Source organism: Astyanax mexicanus, chromosome 1 (genome assembly GCF_023375975.1).
Source record: "Astyanax mexicanus isolate ESR-SI-001 chromosome 1, AstMex3_surface, whole genome shotgun sequence".
Lineage (NCBI taxonomy): Eukaryota > Metazoa > Chordata > Actinopteri > Characiformes > Acestrorhamphidae > Astyanax > Astyanax mexicanus.
The window spans coordinates 17508259-17525696 of record NC_064408.1 but is presented as its reverse complement, the minus strand read 5'-3'; the positions used below and the strand labels follow the sequence as shown (position 1 = coordinate 17525696).

Sequence of the window (17438 nt, the reverse complement as noted above, 5' to 3'; positions counted from 1 at the left end):
GGGCCCTGGGTAGTCAGGTCCACTTTTCCCCCCCCTACCACGCCCATGCACAAGTGAATGAGATATGATGTGAATCTTCCAACAAGCATCTGTGTGGAGGGAAATTTACTTGTAAACCATTTGGTACATACAACCTTCTGATGATTACTTGAAAACAGCATTAGATAATATTTATACTTAATTTTATTTAGCCCAGAAATTTTATATTAGAGATGTGAATTATGTCACTCCAAGGTGACAGTGTTTCAGTTATGCATTTAAGTAAATGTACACTAACATTACTAACATTACCAAAAACTCTGTTTTATTGTGAATCTAAACAATATATGTCCCAATTTAGCATTATTAGCAGTGTATTAACACATTATGCAACATCCAAACACAATAAAACCACGTCCACAAATAGACGTCGGTCAATACTGTGTGTACAAACTTAATAAAACACTATTAGGAGTGTTAAGAGACTCTATAATACTATTCCCTTTACTACTGTTGATGTGTGGTGCAGCCATCTTGGAATTTGAACTAGAGGACTTATGCAGACGTTCCAGATTCAGTTTTCATCATTTGTGCTCAAATGGAAGCCAGCATAAGAGTTTCGGTGCACAACTATACATTAAATATGACATATACGTTATAATTAAAGATGAATACTAATTACTTAAGCCTGTATATACAGTTTAGCTTATAGCTGCCAATACTAGTGTATTAATTGGATTGTACCTTATCTATTTTGCTAACACAGCCTAATGTTTAGGTTGAGGCAAGTGCAATTTTCAGTCACAGTTATTAAAAACAGGACTATTGCAAGCGCTTATGGTCTCATTGCACTTTAAATGGGAAAATTCAGGCCATGAGTCATCTGGAGTTCAGCCACGTGGCCATTAGAGAAACAGCAGTATATGACGTACAAGCACGAAAGCAAAACATTACACATTGTAAACTTCAAGCTACAGTGTGGTTTGGTGCAGTTCCTGTCTAGAGTCAAATCTAAGACAAAGGTGGAGGTCTCTCACCTACAGAGTGCATGCAGCTATGAAAGTCGTACAGTACAATATAGTTTCAGGCTTTGTAGCAGCATCAAATATTAGAATTTTCTAAAGGCTGGAATAGCAATGCTTATATGGCATGAGACCTATTTTTTACACTTTCTATGGCTCCAGTTCCACACATTTTGCCTCATACTGATCACTGTACTTCAGGTAAAATCGTACTTGTTGCCAAAACTCAGCATATTAAAAAATACAAATGTGAATCTAATTTAAAAAAATAATGGATTTATACCATTGTGTATTTAATTTATTGTATTTCTATAGGTCTTATGGGTCAAGTTAACTTTAACATATCACTTTCTGCACTGTAGAGAAGATGTTTGGACATTAGTTGCCAGACTGGCTGCATTCACATCAATGCAATGTTCATACACTAAATAGGCAAAATTATTGGGACACTTTCTAACTCAATGTCTCTTCCAAAATTAAGTAAGCCCTGTAGAAAGCTATGGAATTGTTTTTTTTTTTTTTAAGTGTAACGTTTAATAAAAAAAAAAGTCACACATTCAAAAATAGCTGTCTCTGCCATCCAGAAAAGCTTTTCTACTTGATTTAGATTTTTTGCATTGTTTTGAGAATTTGATTGTATTATGCCACAAGAGTCACCTCATCCTCAACTAAACCCGAAAGGTCAGAATCATTCTAGAGAACACAGTTACACTGAAAAAAGATCAATTCTGAGTAGCTTTATGCTCCTCCAGCTCATGGCTGGCATTAGGCACGATGATAATAGCTTCATGTTTGTCTGGTCAACAGAGTAATATTACATTGGCAATACTTCTCTACAGGGACTAGACAAGCTGTGTGTGTATCTGTGTATGTGTGCATTTGCACATCTATGTCAGCAATGAGTGCAACTTAAAGTAGCTGAATGCAATCTTCACAAGTGATGTTCACAAATATTTGGACATATATACCGTTCCTTCACCAAATAATCAATAACATTAGTGGCTCCTGTGATTATGAAACTTTAAGTTTGAAAGGAAGGTAAGGGCAATGGAGTCTGTTGTAACATTGATCTGTTACATTTTCAATAACCCAAGTTTAGCATGGTTGGTGGAGCTACCCCTTCCTCCAGAACTGTGGGCTGAAATCATACGGAACAATATGGCTTAAAACAGAAATTCTTTATAACAAGGCTAGCTGTAACTTTTTGCATTGTTTTAACCCCTTAAAATGAACAGGCTGTGCATAAGCTCCCATTTTACAATGACATCAGAAATATCAATGACAAGAACTACCATAGTAGCATGTCACTGGTCTATTACCATATCTCATGACGTAATGCTTAATATGCATTTGGTGTCACCTGCTTTGAATGTGGATGTGATTTCAGCCAGAGTTGCTTGTCTGTTCACATGGACGATTCTAGCCAGACACAGCCAGTCATAAATATTACCACCATCTGTGGTGGTCACATGCTTTCTATGTCATATTACAGGTACACATGTGACACTGTGGATCAAGGAATGTTTGAAAAATTCAAAATATTGTGTCACCTCGCTAAAACTCATTCATTATAATAATTCATTCTGCCTTGCCTTGAGCACTCTGACCAGTGTTTAGCCATACTTACAAGATATCACCTCACATATTACACAAAGGTGAGCATTTCCAAACCAACCATCCAACTTTTGGCATGTTAGTGTAGATTCTGATTTCAGTAGGTTCTCTGGTTAACACCTGGTGAAAGGTATTATAAGAGCAAAAATACCAATTATAAACCTTTCCTTTAACGATTATAATAATCTTGATTGTTCATTATTTAAACTTACTAATAGCTTTCCCCCCTTTTTGCTCTCAAAACAGCCTCACTTCTTTGTGGCACAGATTCCACAACATGTTGGAAACTTTGAGGTTCTGGTTCATGTTGACATGATTGCATCACATATTTTTATTTCTGGAGCACTTTCATGCTATCACATCTTTTTGATTCCGATCTAGTGAGTGGGAAAGCCTCTGAAACGCACTAAACTCATCGTGAGGTTCATGAAACCGGTTTGAGATGTATTCTGCACTGTGACATGGTGCCTTATTGTGCTAAAAATAGCCTTTTGTAAAAATGGAAAATTGTGGCCATGGGTGGATGAACAGGGTAAGAAACCAGCAACAATTCTTAAACAGTCTGTGGCATTCAAGTGATGATTGATTGGTATTTACAGGTCTAATATATGGCCAACACCATTATACCACCCCCCACCAGCATGGACTTTTGGCACATGGCAGCTTCAGGCTACATTATCTAGTCTTCAGCTGTGTTGGTGAATATTTGCCCACTGCAGCCTCAGCTTTCTGTTCTTGGCTGACAGACGTGACCCCGATGTGGTCTTCTACTGTTATTGGCCATTCTCCCTAAAGTTTTATGTTGCTCATTTTGACCAGCTCTAACCAGCCTGACATGTCTTTGTTAAATGTTTCTTATCAACAAGGAGTTGATAAGAAAAGATGTAGAACTGCCACTAAATTGATGTTTTCAAAATAATTGTACCAGCCTGGCACTAACAGGCATGCTATGTTAAAATCACCTATTTGGAGAGTCAATGTGAATATTACCTTAAGCTAAAAAAAAATAACCTTAAATTCAAATTGGAGCATTTCAATCTAAGATAGATTACCATATTTTAAATATTATATAGAATATTTTTTGTCCTTAAATATTTGTGGAATCCACACACACTCCAGAAAGAGGAGCACAGATACTAACTAGAAAATGCTTTGTATACTCACAGTAAAAAGATCCAAAATGAGTTCCAAGACTTGTAACTAATCCTTTTTGTTGCCACAAAACCATTCTTTGCATTTTACCATTGAAAGAAATAAATTAAAAATACAAAAAACAATCCAAACATCTGTCGAGTTGCATTTTGTCTATATATAAAACTATTGCTATTAAAGAGTATAAGCTTCAGATAGTGCAAGAACTTTAGCCTATTAAGCAGCATAGTTGCTTCTATGTCTGAGCACACCTACTAGAGTGAACCAGGGACCCAGGTAAACATCTGTAGCTGATGGCTCTTAACCCTGTGTGCTGGCTGCGTGAAACCGAGAGGGAGTGGTAACCTAGCAGCAGGAACTTTGAAAGGGTGCCACTTAACTCTTAAAGGCTTCGTTCACACTTGATAAGTGTAAACAGTCCCACCCACAATCATTACCCAGCATCACTGGAAGCATCACTGTAAACGTTTCTTTGTCTTCATCACATACTTGACCGGTATCGCTGATTAATAGCTTTTCAAACGACTGCACTGCTGCTCACTTTTGGCTCCTCATTTATTCATGGGGGCTGGGGTAGAGTGGAGGAATGGGATGGAGGTGTCATATGAAACACCCTAATGCAGCTGGGGGTTCAGTGCCTCGTTTAAGTGAACAATGCCAATGGCCAAGTACAAAAACTTGAACCCGGTTTCTGCTAGGGTAGAAACCCAAGTCCAAATCTGTCTAGATCCAGGCGTCAAACCAAAAACCTAAATAAAATAAAAATGCTGTGTAGTCCTAGAATTAGCTTAATCGCTGTCTGGAAAACCAAGCTAATTGGATTAGGCCTAGTCCTATATTAAATTTTTCTTTCAATGAAAAAACTCCATTCTAACTGTGCAAACCAAGACTAGATTTAATCCCTGTTCTGGAAAGCAACACTATCAGTGTTCAATTTTAACAATCTCTGGGGCAGTTTCCTAGACATGGATTAAGCCTAGTCATAGACTGTTTTTACCTTTCAATTAAAAAAATCTCCATTAACAATGCTGTGTAGACCAAGACTAGGCTTAATTCCAGTCTGGGGTTAATTTAATAATAGAAGTATAGATTTAATACTGGTAAATTTAATTTATAATATGACTGCATAGCCTTTGTCACTTGGCAGTTACTGTGTAGTTTACTACTAGTTAATGAATAATCTATTTTAGTTAATGGAACATATGTATCTGAGTAATTAGCCTATAGTTAAAAGGGTTAATGGACATAGAAGGTACGTACTACCAACATAAAATAGATTGGCTTACTGTTTTTGCTCTTATTTTACATCTTAGCATCAGAGCATTAATTAAAATGAAAAACGAGGGTATGCACTGATGATTTCAAGTATAATGTGGTTTTTTTTTTGATAATTTTGGTTATGAGTCATTCCTATTATTATATAACACTATCTTTGTCCAAATAATGAAAACTCTACCCTAACATAAATAGCTCTTCCTTTTAACATAATATTGTGAAAAACACTTCATCTATCTTTTCTCCTGTTTTCTTACTCCGTTCTTTTTTGTACACATACACACTCCTAATGAATCGCCATTCTGTTGCCTTATCACCATTCCAGTTCGGTCTGATATGGTTCCCCTCACATGCGTATTGATTTCTTCCCTTGCAATGCATAGCTAAGAGATGGGTGCTCCTGATCCAAGGCATTGTTAAGATGCAGAACTGGTAGCTCCAGCACTTTGCCTGTGGTTGCACACTGGAGATCTGAGAGAGAGAGAGAGAGAGAGAGAGAGAGAGAGAGAGAGAGAGAGAGAGAGAGAGAGAGACAGAGAGAGAGCTTCACATGATCTACTGGATCTGCATGATTCACCCGTTAATGCTAGAGAGTTTTCATTAGTTGCAGAGAGCAGCAAAGCAATGTGAAGCAAACAGCTACAGTAACATAGCGCAGTAGTTATTGTTTATAAAGGATATTATATTTATTGCAGGTAAACTAACATAATTTGAATTAGCAAATGAACTAATTACCTTTACCTGCACACAATGCAGCACAGTTTCTCATTGTCTGAATGCCTACTTGAGATCTAATTTTTGTGGATATTTGTGCATTTTTGTGTTTTACATAATGGTAAAAGGACCAAAAAAAAAAAAAAAAAACTAAATAAAATAAAATAATTATATAATAATAAATATTATTATAATATATAATAATAAGTTTTGATGTTGCAGCACAACAGCCAAAACAGACCTAAAGCAAAGTGCAAAGCTGAAAATGAAATGGTTTGCTAATAACCAAGGTTTTTTTTCAATGTGTGTTCTAACAACAGCCCCTTTTAATCCAAATATTTCACATAATAAATGCTTAAAATAAAGGTAAATATCACAGAGTTTAGGCAGAGAATTAGTTTTTGTGTCTTTTTATCCAAATGTGAGTACAGTATGTTCTGTCTAGACTGTAACCAGGTAAAGTCTGAGATATCAGTGTTTTTAGAACAGCTGCATTTCATTGTGGGTGTGTGTTGAAACATACTGAAAAATACCTTCAAAGTATATCAGTAACCTAAAAAAAAAATTAATGTGTGATGTTAGGCCAAAAAGCATAGAAAATATTATGTTTTAAATACCCAGATACGTGTGGCCAGGGCCTTAGATCCACATATTCCATAGACAGTCCCTATTGGGTAGTCAGAAACCCAGCCTGTTTCATTCTAAGGGATAATAATAGCATTATGCTTATTTCATAAGTGAGGGAAAAATATAAGAAAAATGTCAATAAACCACACTACTCCAACATCTACACTTTGACTTTGAGTGATAATAATATTATTGTTAGCTAAAACAGTTTTTACTAGTCAGAATTACAGTGAAGATGTCAAAAAATTGCAAGACGATAAGTGATAAATACGTGTATGTGGATGTCTGTAACCAGCACTTTCACTAGTAAAAAAAGTAAGTATATGTATCTGTAAATGGAGTTATTGGAGTTATAACTAGTAAAAAAAGTAATTATAGATAAGAGAAAGTGAAATTCTATGCACATCAATGGTAACATACAACTAGTCAAAATTACACCCTGGCAATATGACCAGTTGGAATAGATTTATAGAGCTGTTTATCTGATATTATTATTAGCAAAAATCATATACGAAATGAAAGTAACTGCTAGTAATTAAAAACTGTATTATAAATATCCTGAATTAGAGTTTTTACTACTAAATACTGGGTTAGGACTTGTATTGCTGGTGTTATTTTAGGCTAAAATCGGCTTGTCGTATTAAAACACCATTTATTGATAACTTCTAACAGCAGTTATTGAAAATCCTGCAGTTTTGATAGTAATAAACAGCATATAATCCTAAAAGAACGCGGGGTCACGCGAAAGCAGGACATTAAAAAAACAAAAACATTTTTTAGTGTCATTTATCGCGAGATTATCTCATATAAGTTGGTTGAACTGTATTAAAGCGTATCATGCTCAACATGTGCGCTCCCACAGCCGACCGGGTCCTCAACCGCCTCAGCGCCTCATGAGAACATTCCAGTTTGCTAAAGTCAGTTTGGAATTTGAATAGCACAGAAGAACCGCCTCGCTCTGATTGGCTGGAATCGGCGCGGGTGGCCGGGACTTGCCTGCCGCTCACGGGCGCTTCCCGCAGCCCGTTGGTCCGCGGCGAGGGGGGCGGGGCGCGGCGTGGCTGTATAAATACCCTGGGAAGGGGTTTGAAGCTAAATGCTCGCTGGCGCCTTTCGCTCGCAGTGGAAGCGACGAGCGCGGTTCAATGTTTCTCCAAGGAGCGCAGCACTCAGAGCTTCTCCACCGGCCGAGACGCACCGATTTTGCCTGAGCTGAGCGCTTTTCCCCGGGAGCAAGGAGGCGTCGGAGGGCACCCGTAGCACCAGCCAGCCCCCGAGACGATGATCAGCACGGCGGAGTGCGCGGTGGACGCGCAGAGCCTCATCTCCATCTCGCTGCGGAAGATCCACAACTCGCGGACGCAGCGCGGTGGCATCAAGCTGCACAAGAACCTGCTGGTGTCGTACGTGCTGAGGAACGCGCGGCAGGTCTACATGAACGAGAAGTACGCCGAGATCTACAGGATGCAGCAGTACGAGGAGGTGATGACCGTATGCAACGAGATCCAGGAGCTCGACCCGCTCGACGTGGTGGCCGGCGGCGCAGCCGCGGACGAGTGCGAGGACGCGGGAGTCGCCGAGCAGCAGCAGTGCTGCGCGGGCGGCATGGCCGGCGGGCAGGCGAGCCTGTGCGGAGCGCAGCCGTGCTCGTTACCCTCCGCGCCCGAGGAGGCGTGCAAAACCTCCGAGACGCTGTTCTACCGGAGCTGCTGCGCGGAGCCCTACCCGCCGCCTCCCCCGTCGCCGTGCGACTTCTCCCCGGCGCACTGCAATAAGACCACCGTGCTGGACCTGGACACTCACGTAGTCACCACGGTGGAGAACGGCTGCCTGCACCAGGACTGCTGCTGTACGCCGCTGCAGCCGTGCAGCAGCCCGTCGTCCAAAAAGCGCAAAGTGTCGGACTACAGCGGCTGCGGCTACTACGCGCCCGAGCTGGAGGACGTCTCGGTGGATCCCGCGCCGTGCAAGCGAGCCAAGCTGGAGGACTGCTGCTCGGACTGTTTAGTAGACTTAGACACGGCGAACATCTCCAACCTGATCTCCATATTCGGCTCGGGCTTCTCGGGACTCGTGAGCAGACAGGCGGACTTTGAGCAGGCGTTTAACGGACAGTTCTGCAGCAAGCAGGCGCTGGCGAGTTTAGGCGCCTGGACAAGAGCCATCGTAGCTTTTTGACCCCGCGTGTGGTGGTGAATGAACTGAAAGATAGAGAGAGAGAGAAGACAAGCATGGACTCGAGAAACAAACGCTTTATGAAATTGTACAAAAGTCTAAAGACACAAATCGACTTTATTTTTGCAGCGAGATGTTATTTAAACGTGTGTTTTTTCTTTCTTTTCTTTTCTGAAGTTACGTTAGTTTCGTTTCAATGATGGGGAGAGAGGGAGGAGTAGCTAGTTAGCTAGCTAACTACTAGCCCAAGTTAGTTAGCTAACTAGTTAGCTAGCTAACTAACCGCTAGCTAGGTTAATTAGTTATCTAGCTACCCATGTTACCTAGCAACCACTCGGGTTGGGACGTGTCCTATTTTAAAAACAAATGGTTAAACTTTACAGAAATAGCTTAACAAATCCTAACGAAGTTGAATTTCGTTGCCTTAAAGCCCCCTCACAGAAGACCAGAGCGAACTGCTAGCTAGCGCTAGCTCTCAATATCATGAAAACAGCCTGAATGTGCTTTGCTAGCGGATTGTTTATTTCTGCTTTCCCTCTTTTCCCTGCTTTTTTCGGTTGATCTTCTCACAAGAAACTTCTCTCAACGATGTCTTGTAAAGTAAATTGCTTACATTACCCATTGTAATGTTTGAAACAATCCAAGTAACTACGTCCTCCTCAGTCAGTAGTTCAATAATACGTTTAGGGTGGTGTGTAAGTTAGGTTAAGATACTACTACTTTCACTAGGCTAACCAGACTGATGTTAGTTTAGTTAGGTTAGCTAGCCTAGTTTCTGAACAGGCTTCACAGCAGCTCCAGCAGAGGACTGGCATATATCCCTGACTACATCTCTTAACCTAGCTAATAATATCAAACAGCAAGGCAATCGATCGAGTAGGCTAATGAAGGTGCAATATTTTCTGTCCGCTTTCTGTTTCTTGTCTCCTCTGTATTTTTTCTAAAGTGGCCTGGTGCGTTTTGTTGACTGCACTGACTTTTTATTTACAGCACCAGTTTCCTCCCCACTTGTGTTTGTAGTCCACCTATGCCAGTCACCTCATCCCACTGAACGCCGGGGGCCATCAATTAACACTACAACTCCCAGAATGCACGAGTAACGACGACGCAATTTAATCAGCCAGGTGTTTGTTTTTGGGTTAATTATTGTTATTTTTGTTTTATTTTTTCGTTGTTGACTGTTTGGTCTCCATCCAGAGCGTCAACATCACTTCCCTCCCTTTTCCTCTTTAAAAACAACAAAAAAAGTTGATTAAGCCTTCACAGTAATTCATGATGCCAGCATTTGCTTGGTTTTGTGGGTTTGATTTTATTTTCTACGAATGTTAGACCTTTTGTTCTAAAAAGGCAATCTCATAAGTTAGCCATAAGTCCTCACATTATATAAGCACTATGTGTACTGAATTAAAGACGTTTTCAGACGTACTCTCCATATTTTGTTGGTATTCTTGTATTTTTGTGCATATTAAATTGTATATCACCGGGTAAAACTGTTTTAGAAAGTATTTGTTTAAAATTTATAACCTTAATAAAAAATCAAATTCATTTCTGGCTCACTTCTGCTGTTTTTCCTCTTTCATTAGTCTTCTTGTTAGAATTGTTAGTCATATTCAGATGTTTAGGCAAACATGTTCTAATGCTAATGTGTCTACATCTAGTTACCACACCACTACGTAATACAATATACATATCATTACTAAGAATACTAAACACTACAGATACAAGAGTATTATCATTCATTATATTCAGGGATACAAAGTGGGATACCCATAAAACAACCATAACAGTAACAATAATAATAAAGTCTACTGAAGTTCTTCTATTACTTTATACAGTAGTAGATGCTGAAACATTCAATATGAAATGTATAATAATGTAATATATTGAGGCCTGTGTATGATGAGAGATGAGTAGAATGTAGATGTAGGTGTTAAATAAACATATTGGAACACATCTCACATTGGCCACATTGGTTTGTGGGTGCTAAAACAGTACTTACAATCCTTTTTAAGGAGCAGCACAAACAAACAAATGTTAAAGATTAAGCTGTAAATTATAACTATACCTTTATAACTCTGTAACTAAACATTTAGAATGTCAAAACTTTTTGATTATTATTTTTAAATGATGGCCACACAAATACATAGCTTTTTCCTTTTTGAATCTAATACTGTAACAAAAACAAAAATATACATATACAAAGCAAAACCACTAGTACTCCACACATATTAAAAAGCAAAGAAATGACCAGTTAATCTAGTGAGGCTGCTGTAATTTCTAACCAGTGCTGTACTGGGCGCTGCTGTGAGCTTTTCCCTTTTTCCTTTCTTTTTTTTTTAGCCAGGCACTTTTTGCAAAATACTCGCAGGCTGTGTTATCTCTGCTGTGTGCCACATGGTGGTGTTCTTCAAAATCGATGAATGGAGGTATTAGAGCGCCTATGGAGCGGCACCTCGGGCTGACCTCGGATCCGTTTGCTCCCCCATAACCACCCCTCCCCTCCCCATCCTCCTCTCCTCCTCCTCCTCTCCTCATCTTCCATTTCCAGCTGAAACCTCTCGACTCCTCTCAATTTGAGCTGCTGCAGCAGCGCCGAACGCAGGGGTCTGCACCTACTCCGGCCAGGCTGACTGTTAAAAAATGACCTAAAAGCACAGAAAGCAGGTAAATCCGGCGAAATGAAGCAGAGAGCAGGAGCTTTAGGCTTTAAACCGTGCATAAACATGAACAAACCCGTCGTGCCGTGTCGTGTTTTCATACTGAGTAGAAGAATAGGGTAATCTGGTACGGTTAATTTAGTTTTTTAGCTATAATAATACACGTGCTTCTGCTGCTGCGTGTTTATTATACAGAGTTCTGATAATGACGTAATTACGTATGATCCCAAATCCAGCACGCGCTCGTCTTCTAGCACGATTATCAGCGTCCAGCGTGCCGCAGTAAACAGTAAACGCTCTCACAGTCGACTTTTATGTCGTTTCAGTTTGATTTTATAGCGAATAGTTTTATTTTTCTTATGGAAAATGTTCATAGTGGTACACAAGTGGTTGGTTTACGTTCAGCCATGTGTGGCGAGCTCCCCCCGGCGGCCGCAGGAAGAACTGCGCCAAACACGAGCACGCTTTCTACAGTATATTCTGTATACACAGCTCTGGAAAAAATACGAGACTTCACTTTTTGAATCAGTTTCTCTGATTTTGCTATTTATATGTATATGTTTGAGTAAAATGAACATTGTTGTTTTATTCTATAAACTACGGACAGCATTTCTCCCAAATTCCAAATAAAATACTGCAATTTACAGCATTTATTTGCAGAAAATGAGCTTTCAGACCTCAACTAATGCAAAGTAAACAAGTTATATCATAATAATAAAGTTTTAAGAGTTCAGAAATCAATATTTGGTGGAATAACTCTGGTTTTTAATCACAGTTTCCATGCATCTTGGCATTTTCTCCTCCACAAGTCTTACACACCCTCTTTTGGATAACTTTAAGCCACTCCTTTTTTCAAGCAGTTCAGTTTGGTTTGATGGCTTGTGATCATCCACCTTCCTTTTGATTATATTCCAGAAGTTTTTAATTTGGTCAAATCAAAGAAACTTATCATTTTTAAGTGGTCTCATTTTTTTCCAGAGCTGTAGACTTCCTCTGCTGTAATGTGGCCCAAACAAACATGGTCCAAATCTGGCACCGGTCTTCACTAGTGGCTCACATACCACTTGCAATGCTGTGCCTGACATGGAACACATTTACAGTTTCATCATTTACATCTGCTGAAAGAAAATACAGTCCTTTTCATATACTACATGTAACAACACCTATCTGCAGTATCTGGCACTTGCACTTAGCACTTAATCTTTTTTTTTAAATCTTTTTCTTTTACACATCTAAAAGAAAACGTATATATATATATATATATATATATATATATATATATATATATATATATATACTGTGAACTACATATGGAAGTTGTACATGTGGAACACATATATGTGTGAACTACACAAGACCTCTTGAAGTGCGCTGTGGTACCTGGGTCTTCATAGATCACATGACGCTGGCAAAGTTTCACCAATTGTCCTTTCTAAAAGCACCAGTAACCCACTAATTAATAACCAGTAAATAATATTTACCAGTGGCCCACATACCATTTATAAATGTATAAAACCCACATTCACATGTTTTTTTTAAATCTTTTTTACACCTCTAAAAGAACATTTAATTATTTATATGTATGCAAACAACACAATTTAGCATAAATCCTACATCCTAACCCTAAATATGAGCCTAACAAGAAGAATGGGCAATAAATTACTGGTATGTTGTGATATTTAAACACATGTTTACAAAACACCATACAAATAAGCTTTCTGTAACCCTTTGCTCTGATGACAGTATTAATGTATAAAAAACCTGGGCCATAACTGGCACTGATATTTACTATATACCACTTGGAATGATGGCCCATATTTTATTTATTTATAAGAAATTTCTATAAATCACAATATTTATTACAGAATTTTGATATGACAGATTGCTAAAACTGCTATTCAGATACTTTCTCATACTTACAAATTACAATGTTTTTTATTCAAAATATGATGCACTTCATCCAATCAAACAGGATATAATCTGTATAAAAAACGTGTAGTTGGTCAATGTTCTCAAAGCACTGACAATATCCATATTGAAGGGAAAGTATACTCTGTATTACAATACAATTGAAATTAAGGTGGTATTTTTAATCAAGTATGTTAATGATAATGATAAGTACAATTCCTATGTAGTATTTAACATTATAGCTGGTTGTTACATATGTCAGAGGTCGGATAGTTTAACAACTAGACCTAGTTAATTAAACAGTTAGTTAGTTAAACAACCAGACCTAATTTAAAATGTCCTGAATCTAAATTTGGCCCCCATATAGAAAATGGGAGATGTTTCCCAGGTTCTGTAGACATCCTACCGTGGACCAAAATGCTTGTGGAAGTTTTGTGAGATAAGCAAAGGCTTTCTTTTAGATACATGACAAACCTAGTTTACTCTTAACAGTGTTTTAAAATGTTTTTGTTTTTTTTAACGAACCACTGCTCAGCCTGATACAAGTAAAAACTGGTAATTTAAATGAAAGTTTCTGAGGTTCCAGTCTTATCTTATCAGAGGTGGTGGGAGATGGTGTGAAGTGTAAAGCCCTGTGTCTGTGTAGACTACAGTAGAGGAGGAGATGGGGCGCTAATGCTAAATAGCAACATTCAAGCCTTTACAAAAGCTGGGAAGAATGGTGCAGTTGGTAACTGGTCTGTGAGAACGGAAACAGTACTAACATGGTTAAAAATGAATATAATACAGTCTGGCTGGAATGGTTTCAGGTTGGTCTCAGAAGCTGTAGGACGTTGTAAAGGAGCTGGGCTAGGCTAATCTACACTATTCATTAGAAATACTAGCCTTGTGGTTTTAAAACATTTAGCCAGCCATCTTATCAGAGGTGGGAGTGTGGAGCCCTTTGCCTGAATACAAAAGAGGAGGGGGTTAAACGGCTGTATTTAACCATTTGCCCGTTTCACCCAAATTACTCAGCAAAAGTTGAGCTGAAACCCGCAGGAGTAGGAGCTCACAGGCCAACATCACAGTGACTCACAACAAATGGAGCGGTTGATAGTTCATGATTGGGCTGGTTGGCATTTTCATGATAAAGCAACATCAGCTCTAGCTAGAGGCCACAAGACCAAGTAACCATGACTTTGATAAAACTGAAACAGTTTCAAGTTAAATATGTGCTTTACCAGCTCTAAGTCACTAAGAAACTAAGTATCTATTTAATGTACTTTGTTTCCGCTAATCATATATATGGCCCTAACCAGGGGTGGAGATTATAGGGGCAGATTATAGCTTGATATACAGCTCTGGAAAAAATAAGAATTAAAAATGAGTTTCTTTGATTTTACTTTAGATTTTTCTTTGAATTTTTGCACCAGGAGTGACATAAAGTTATCCAAAAGCAGTGTGTAAGACTGGTGGAGGAGAACATGCCAAGATGCATGAAAACTGTGATTAAAAACAGGGTTATTCCACCAAATATAGATTTCTGAAATCTTAAAACTTTATGAATATGAACTTTATTTGAGGTCTGAAAGCTCTGCATCTTTTTTTATTTCAGCCATTTCTCATGTTCTGCACATAAATGCTCTGAATGACAATATGTTATTTGGAATTTGGGAGAACTGTTGTCTCACAAAGTTGTAGTTTATAGAATAAAAGGACAGTGTTCATTTTACTCAAACATAAACCTATAAAAAGCAAAATCAGAGAAACTGATTCAGAAACTGAAGTGATCTCATTTTTTTCTAGAGCTGTATTTAAAAACATTTTAATTAAACATTATTACGTACAGGATAAAAATTGCATCAGTAGAAGCAGATCATATATTTTTACAGATGATAAATAAAAAGGTCAGTTTGAAGAATAAAATATTACAAATAAGCTTCCAGTGCAATTGAAATAAAAAAAAAACCTTAATTATTTGAGTTAATTAGATTTATTTGCTATATAGATTTTATAGAAGAACATTAGTCTTCTTTTCTGTGCATTACAGACAGAAAAATACATTCTTACATTTTTTTCCATCACTGGAGATAATTCAGGTGTGAAAGGGTTAATGGAGTGTAGTGGATAACACTACCACCTTCCCTATGACAGACAGGTTTGATTCTACAATACACAAATAAGCAAAGACCCTAGGTAAAGTGTTGGTCAAATGTTGCTATTGTAAATGGAACCTATAATAGGCTAAATGAAGCAAGGCTATACATTTTTTTTAGAATTTTACGCTAAACTACCAGCTCTCACAAGTGTTTCACATTTACCTTGGTGTGGTTTCAGTCACAATTCACACTCAATTCACTCACAATTACTCACCTTCTAGAGGCTCAAGTTGGTTTCGTTTTGAAGCAGATAAATGACTCAGAGTGAGAGCTAGCTATGCCTAAAATACAGCCTCCACAAAGCCCAAAATAGGTTTATACAGTAGACAGTCACAAATGTTTGTCAAATTTGGTCAAATTACATTTGTTTCATATTGGAGGATTATAGAACACATGTTCTAGAAAACATGTATTTCATTATAGAACCACACTTCCACTGTTGCTAGGTTGTTGCTTATGGTAACCAGGAAGATACTGTTTGCTGTTTTGCTATGGCAGTTGCTATGGAGTTGCTTTGTGGTTGCTAGGTGGTTAGTATGGCATACCATGTGGCAGCAAGCATGTTGCCAAATGGTTTTTGTGGTACCCCATGTGGATAGTTAGGTGTTCCCAGTAATTTTTTTTTTTTTTTTGCAATAATTGTCTAGCAGCCATGATTTATAGGAATTATAGCTAAAGCTCTTAGTACTAAAGCAGTCTGAAGCAATACACTTTCAACCATCACACAAGTGAACAATGCCATAGAAGAACCATTTTTGTAAGAGTTTGAGAGACTGATCAGCTATAATGATAACATTACCTGCCTTGTGCCACCCCAACAGACCTGACCATTTAAAGACTGGACTTCACAAGACTTCTAGAAGTGTCCTGGGGTTTCTGGCATCAATACATTAGCAGGCGATTCTTCTAGAAGTTGTGAGTTGGTCTTCATGGATCATTTTACTGAGCCTTAGGTGTCCATAATGCTGTCTCCAGTTTACCAGTTGTACTTTCTTAGAGCACTTTTAATAGATATTTGCCTCAGCAAACCATAAAAACCCACAAGATCTTCCTAATGTTTTGGAAATGTTCTGACTCAGTAGTCTAGCCATCATATTTTGGGCCTCGTCCAAGTGGCCCAGATTCTTAGATTCTTATAACTGCCCTTTTTCTGCTTTTAACAATTCACATTGTCTTTCTTTTATACCTGCCCACAGCTGATAAAGTAGTATTTTTCGCTTCACCTGTGCTAGTAAAATAGTATTGGTATTAATGTTATGGCTAATCTGTTCACGTGTGAACATTTTAAAGGAGACATATTATGTAAAACTCACACTCCAAGTGCAAAAAAACATCCCTCCATTTTCTGTGAATCAGCTGAAAGAGTTTTAGCTTCACCCACTAGATCAGATGACAATCTACCATTTCGGTCTGCTGGTTGACTACTGTACTTTGTCTGAGGGAGGGATCTGTACCTACTGTCTGTGGCAAGTCAGCAGATGAGTGAGATGTAACCACTTTCAAATAATGAGTTTTGTGCTTGTCTGTGTTTTGCTGTTTAGCACAAGCTAACACTAAGGTGTAAACAGCGTAAACATGTTGTGGCCAGCAACAGATTATTTGCATTAAAGTGACAGAGCCCTTAAATGGCTGGTGAGATCTCTTTATGTGAGTGATTTTGTAAAAAGAAATGAAATCACATGTTTTGTATAGTCTATAGACTCTATTCTATTGTGTGTAAAAAAAAAAAAAGTAATATACAGGGGTTATACAATGAAACTGAAACACCTGGTTTTAGACCACAATAATTTATTGTCCCGACGGACAGTTCTGGTGAAAAGGGGAGAGTTGAGGTGCACATTGAACTCTGACGTGATTTGGGCAGCCGTGGTTTTATGTTTTTTGGATACAATCCGGGTTAGCACCCGAACATCCCTTTCAGACAGCTTCCTCTTGTGTCCACAGTTAATCCTGTTGAATGTGGTTCTTCCTTCTTGGTGGTATGCTGACATTACCCTGGATACTGTGGCTCTTGATACATCACAAAGACTTGCTGTCTTGGTCACAGATGCGCCAGCAAGACGTGCACCAACAATTTGTCCTCTTTTAAACTCTGGTATGTCACCCATAATGTGTGCATTGCAATATTTTGAGCAAAACTGTGCTCTTACCCTGCTAATTGAACCTTTACACTC

General features: G+C 38.4%; 1 protein-coding gene across 1 annotated transcript; it reads left to right on the top strand.

Moving 5' to 3' along the window:
• Positions 1-7473: 7473 nt before the first annotated feature.
• On the top strand, positions 7474-10103 carry ier5l (immediate early response 5-like). Its single transcript, XM_007256985.4, has one exon. It carries the CDS (start codon positions 7665-7667, stop codon positions 8559-8561), a length of 897 nt encoding a protein of 298 aa, XP_007257047.3. The 5' UTR covers positions 7474-7664; the 3' UTR covers positions 8562-10103.
• The last annotated feature ends 7335 nt before the right edge of the window (positions 10104-17438 follow it).